Below are 6421 nucleotides of genomic sequence, written 5' to 3' on the forward strand. Positions count from 1 at the left end.
CCGAATTCTCATCGAGCCTACATCCGTCATCAGTCAGAGCACAATGTCCGAGGTCATCGAGACAGAGGCGACGGAGATTGATTGCGGTTCGTCGAAGGACAAGCGAGATCCGAGGAAGGACGATCGTGACCTGAGTACAACGATATATGTGAGTATATTTACACATTAGTTATATTTTGTACATATAGCATGGAATAGATCTAAACAATATACATGACGCGGAACAAAATTGAAGATTGTGTTACTTGCTGGAAATATCCGTAATCTGAGAGAGGACATGATTTTCGAATGCGCAATTTTTCGAGAATAATGCCCTAGCAGTCTATCTCGAAGAGTGGATGTAGCATGGACACGAACCACCGTTCTCGTGCTATGATTTGATCGACAATGTTATAAGATAGACGTGGTACGTAGTTCCTTTTTTGAAAACGTGGACGTGGGGCGCTAGTGTACGAGGGAGATCGCCGGTCCCAGAAAGCTGGCGTGGCCGTTCTCACGCTTCTCTCTGGTACTGTGTAGCGTAGCGCGCGCCGCGAACTTGGACGCTGTGTCTTGGATTCTATGAGCCGAGCGTCTGGGTTGTATAATTCTCTCATCGTGGGCACGAATTCGGATCAAAGTTCAGCCGAGATCAAGCACATTTCGTATTCTCGTCGAGCCGAATACTGTCACAAGTGAGTACAACGATAGTTCAGTGGCAATAATATCGTAGATTTTTAGGCACGAATTCGATCAAAGTTCAGCCGAGATTAAACACGTCTCATATTCTCGTCGAGCCTAATACTGTTACAAGTGCGATGATAGATCAGTGACAGTAATATCTCGTAGGGATAGGTTTTGCGTTGGACATGCAAATATTAATTTTTATATCGCCGGAAAGTCGCGTACCGCGCGTGGGCCATTCGCGTTTGTCGCTCCGCGCGCATCAGCGCGCAGGTCAGATCAGTGTGATCGGATTATTGCTATTAATATCTCATCTGTTATATAATTTGTCAAATTCAAAATTGTCACGTAATTATTGACTAGAAAATTTATTGGCTTAGATAGAAAATTTCTATAGACTTGAGAACTTCTAAATTGCCGCAGTTAATCAATATTTATACTTCGAAAATTTGTCGTACAACAAATGAAATTGTATTCTTTACCATTGATACACTTCTTTTGCGTCATGTTAATATGAATCAAATGCATAAAGTGATTCTTTAATTAGAAGAAACGTTACAATTTAATTAATTATTGTAACAGTATATCATGTTGAATATTTTTACTAAAATGACTAATGTAATAGAAAAATTAATCTTTGATTATTTTTTACAATAGATTTAATTTAAAGACAAAGTAATCTAACGAATTAATTTGCAAATATGTATTAATTTGCTCTTGATCTAGTTGACGGTATTATATTTCTTGTATCCAGATGCAAAACGTTACCGATTCTCAAATTCGGCAAAGGCAAATGCAGCATCGGAGATCTGGTTCAGGCCAAGCAGGATCGGCTCGAAGGTACATTTTACATTTATATCACTTTTAATAATTTAAATATATTTTATAAAAAATACTTTAAATATATTTTATAAAAAATACTTTTAATATATAGCACGCTTTTTGCTAAAATAATAAAGATGTTGTTCTTGGATTATTTTTACGATACTTTTAACTTGAAGACAAAATAAACTAACGTATTAACAGATAATTTGCAGTCATCTGTTAAATTATATTTAATACTTAAATATTTGTACAGTGACGAGATGTAGCTATCGAAATTCAAATTATGTTCGTTCGAGTGCATAAAATATTCATACTAGCATAATTATACGGGAAATTTATTTATATCATTCCTTTGGGATCTCACGTCATAAATTTTTTTGTTACCTGCATGTTTTTAAGGTGAGACTCGATATTCGAAACGATGATTCGATGAAAGTATTAGGCCTTAGATTTTCTTAGTTTGCATTTATCAGTTTTCATTCATTTATATTTTGCATCTTTTTTGTTATTAAAGTTTCGTATATTTATATCGCATTTATAATAGAGTTATAATAGAGTTTTAACATTTATAATAGAGTTTTAACATTCGCGGAAAGTAATCCGATTTATTTAGATTATATGGTTGTGATTGAAAGTTTTCTTTTTAAAAGGTTCTGATTAGTTAATATCTTTTATTTTTGATCGAATGTATTATCACGCGTGTAAAGTAGATAATAAATATTTTAAACTTATTCCTGGTAGTTCTATATAATTTATTTGATATGGCCTTTCGCGACGCGTTTCGCGTATCGTGAGAAAGAGCGTAAAATTATTACGCTCATTTATCGGCTATGATCAGCCGGCATAGAAGGAATGTTTCTCCTTTGTGTCTCTGGCTATATGCCAGAGTGGTCCTGGCCAGCCTAATAAGGTGAGTCCAAACTGGACAGGATAAAGAAGAGGATTTTTACAAGGTAGGTCGGTGTTCAAAAACACCGCCAATATAATGTAAACTTACATGAGGTAAGATTCTATAATAATTCTTGCACATACGTGTGATTGCACGTAATAATTGGAGACTGTGAAAGGTGTTTTTTAGATGAAATCTCGCTTAAACCTTAAACCAGTTTAATTCCAATGTATCCTTGCGGAATTAAAATTTTATCTTTTAAAATTTCATACATCCTCTTTTAAACTTTCTTAAATTTCTTTTTAAAATCTGATGCATTTCCGTAATCTCGGATAATCGCGATCGCGACTAATTAATTATCGGGTAGGTAGGAATATAATGATATAATTAAATATTTAATAGTTAGGCAGTTAAAAATATGGATAGGTATAGGAATATGAGTAGATAAGAAAAACATAGAGATAATATGGGTAGATAGAAACACGAAAAGATTCTTCTAATTCGATTCTTTAACTTATTTTAATTATTCAATTCCATAGTTTGAAATGAAAATTAGTTTTATTGTTGCATGTACTTGTGTAAATGGAATTCTAATTACTTTCTCGTGTAACCAATCTCTAAACCTACGGATCTTACTGGAATCTTGAATGTGGCGCATACATCGGGAGGGTAATCTTGATACTGTGGAGGATAGAGGTCAAGAATAGAAACTTATGGATAAATAGGATTACCAAGTGCTGCGAACATTTAAATTTATATACATGCGTACGATTTTTTTGCAATTTGTCGAGAGGTTTCGTTGAGAGACTTCGCGATAACTTAATTGCTTTAGAAGCAATACATTACTGTGCCTGCATTGTAACGATATCGTGTTGTTGAAATGTCATTGCGTAATATATGCAATCAAAGTTCTTAACAGTTTTTTTTACGTTTTCTGCCAAAATGCACAAGTACGTTATACATTAAAAGGCATATAAAAACATTTTATACAACAGATACACGATTAAGAGTGCGTTCCAACGCACTCGCAATGCTCGTGAGCATCACTCGTCCTTATTTAATTCATTTACTAAACAACAAGATTACAATGATTCCAAAAGCGTTGTGAGCTCCAAGTGGAACTCAGCCTCCTCAGTGTGTCAGGTATTGTCATGAAAGATAAAGAGAGGAAGGTAGAGCATCGAAAGGGAGGGGGAGACTCATCCTCGAGTTACTTTCACTCGAACTCCTCGTAACGCCGTGTAGTGATGTTCTAGACGATGGGAGCGGAGCTCCTGCTGCTTTCCGCTTAAATCGAACTCGCGTAATCCTTTAGTGAACTTACATTTTTATTAAAAAAAAATGGCATTTTTCTGGACTCTACAATTGTATCTTCTACGATCCACGCTGTTTGTCGTTATTGTCCACGCTGAAGAAGTTTTTGTAAGTAACGAGAACCCTCCAATCGTTAATGCGTTATGCTAGATCGGATTAGCTGTGATTACACTAATGACGTCATAAACGAGGACTCGCATGTACTTATATAAGCTCGTAGATACGTAAAATTATCTCGATTACAAGCAAGTGTGAATAAATGTCTAAGCTGTACGATTCAATCACGATTGTTCGCCCACGCAGAATACCACTCCGCCAGCCGTTAAAACGAGTTTCTCCTGTTACAACCGGCCTATGGGATTTTACGCTGATGTCGAAGCGAATTGCAAAGTGTATTACACGTGCGACGATCACGGGAACGTGTTCACTTACCGATGCCCCGATGGAACGGCTTTCCGTCAAGACACCTCGATATGCGACCACGCTTATCTCGTCGACTGTCAAGCGACTGTTCACCCGCCGACTCAATTTCCAAACGAGAATATCGACAGGGAAATCGCGCATGCAGCCTCCTCGCCGAGGTCCCCGGTGGAATCGATCAACTCGCTCGACGATCATCGATTGTCATTCTCGCGTTCCTTCCGAGTGATCCAACGGCCCGACAAATCCGCGCCCGATAAGCTTCAATCCGGCTTCGTCTTCAGCGCGAGTCTGTTCTTGAGGAATCAGCAGGATCGAACGCGGAATCAAGCCAGGCAAGTCACCGACACCTGCACGACGTGCAACGCTGATGCAAGAAATGACCGCATGACAGTCCCCACTGCACAGACGCATGCCAAACAGTACGATACTTCGAATCCACGTAACGACAAATCAACCGCGCCAAGACAATCGTTGTCGGAGACCCGCGACAAAGGCGCCGCGTATCTGAATCGCTCGTACGAGCCGCTCTCTAATTCTTCGCCCGCGAAAGCGATAGCATCGGAAGATAATAATCAGCATTCTCCTCCGCGTGAGAAATCTCCCTCGAGTTACAACAACGATTTCCACCCGTACTCGGAGACGTTACGATCGATTCAAGCTCATGCGAATTACGTAAAATTCACCACGGACATTCCCGTGCACGCTTTGACGCTCTCCTTGAAGCCGCTGATACCTAACGAGCTGGAATATGATCCTTACTATCCCAGACAACCGACGTCCACCGAGGCGTATTACACACCGAGCAATCGCAACAAGATCGACGCGAGCACCCGGTTTTCCAGCTCTAGTCAAGCGCCGCTGATATTCACGCACTCCAATCTCTCTTTCGAAATCCCACCTGTGCTGCCGGATTTGAACACCTTGGAGGATCTGGTCGATCGCCGGAAGTTCTTCTATATTCCGCGCACAAATGTGAAATCATTATGACGCGCCATTAACTGTTTAACCGTCATTTCGCACGATGTTACGTGCGAAAGAATTTTTAAATATTTTTCGTTTTGCAATATCGCAAAATAGCTACGCATATGTTCATTATATTTGTATATTATAAACGTTTTAATAAACGTCGAATATCATGGAACTCGGTGGCTCCAAAGGAGCCTGTGTTCTTGGAGCGGATGAAACATGACTCGTTACCATGCTGAAAAAAAAATATAATAAAGTTGAATTTTGAACTTTACACGAGAAACTTAATGATAGTGCGATTATATTCGTTTTGACGTCTAAAATACTTGTCTCTCGGATTCCAGTGTTCTATAAACGATAATAGTTTCGCAGCGATCTGCTGAATGTTTATCGAGCCGCGAAACATCCCGGTTAATGTGGCTATTATCCCGTGCTCGTTGTGATACGTTACTTGTAAGTGTTTAACCGTTGTCGTGAGTCCTGAAAATAATTATCCATAGTACACGTTTTGTGTAATATGCTAAATTAAAAATATAGGAAATTGTACGCGTTCTAGATGTAATTTCTCACCGGAATATGTGTCTCTGATCGGTAGCAATTGTTGCAAACTCTTTATATCCTCCGATAAACAGCGACATTTTTCTACGAGACGTCGAATATATTCGTTTTCTTGTTTAAAGAATAGAATATTTTTATGCAGCTCCTCAATTTGCACTTGTAGCCGCAGATGCACAACTTCCTCTATCCAACGCTTGACATTTGTATCTTTTTCTAACCTCTGTATCTTGGTTTTCTTGATCTTTAACGTGTTATCGTGTACTTTTGTTTGCGTCATTTCTCTTGAATCTAACTGAAGATCTAATACTTCGTGTTTACTGAAAAAAATACGCGAAATACATGTTATTTTACAATTGTAGTCATTCACCTTGAAAAAGATACTTTGAAGTGAAATATTAATTATGTAATTTATATAATATTTAATTTTTTAAACTGATTTTTACAACATAAGCAGTACTAAGTAACGATTTATATATCTAAAAATTTAGAATGATTTTAAACTTTTGATAGAAATATAAAATCAAAATAAATTGAAAAAAATAATGCTCTTACTATAATTATAAGATAACGTTCTACTAAAATTATTCTAAAATATATAAGCAGTTATATCATATCACTTCTCGATAAAAATACGAATTGACAATTTAGTAATAATTTCACATGGTATTTGTTGGGCTAAAATAAAAAAACTTATGTGATATTTATTAATATTTTATGTAAGACCGAGAGATCAAAAATTGTACGTTTATGTAATATACGTTTTAATGAGTTTATCTTTCGATA

At 37.3% G+C, this 6421-nt stretch overlaps 3 protein-coding genes across 8 annotated transcripts in view; 2 read left to right on the forward strand and 1 right to left on the reverse strand.

Moving 5' to 3' along the window:
- Positions 1-514: 514 nt before the first annotated feature.
- Positions 515-6421, forward strand: part of LOC105452473 — a 43409-nt gene continuing 37502 nt past the window's right edge. Inside the window, exons 1-2 of the mRNA XM_011693592.1 lie at positions 515-674; positions 1418-1503. The gene's annotated coding sequence lies outside the window, so the exon portion shown is untranslated. The remainder of the gene's footprint in view (positions 675-1417; positions 1504-6421) is intronic.
- On the forward strand, positions 1609-5354 carry LOC105452472. Its single transcript, XM_011693591.1, has 2 exons — positions 1609-3799; positions 3995-5354. Exons 1-2 carry the CDS (start codon positions 3719-3721, stop codon positions 5099-5101), a joined length of 1188 nt encoding a protein of 395 aa, XP_011691893.1. The 5' UTR covers positions 1609-3718; the 3' UTR covers positions 5102-5354.
- The window catches only part of LOC105452470, a 7394-nt gene continuing 6175 nt past the window's right edge, over positions 5203-6421 (reverse strand). For all 6 annotated transcript variants that reach the window (XM_011693588.1, XM_011693587.1, XM_011693586.1 and 3 more), the window contains 3 exons: positions 5651-5955; positions 5407-5560; positions 5203-5315 (listed from right to left, as the gene is read on the reverse strand). In XM_011693588.1, the coding sequence (XP_011691890.1) occupies positions 5231-5315; positions 5407-5560; positions 5651-5955 (544 nt within the window). In that variant the 3' untranslated portion in view covers positions 5203-5230. The remainder of the gene's footprint in view (positions 5316-5406; positions 5561-5650; positions 5956-6421) is intronic.

Source organism: Wasmannia auropunctata, unplaced genomic scaffold (assembly GCF_000956235.1).
Source record: "Wasmannia auropunctata unplaced genomic scaffold, wasmannia.A_1.0 LD336031.1, whole genome shotgun sequence".
Lineage (NCBI taxonomy): Eukaryota > Metazoa > Arthropoda > Insecta > Hymenoptera > Formicidae > Wasmannia > Wasmannia auropunctata.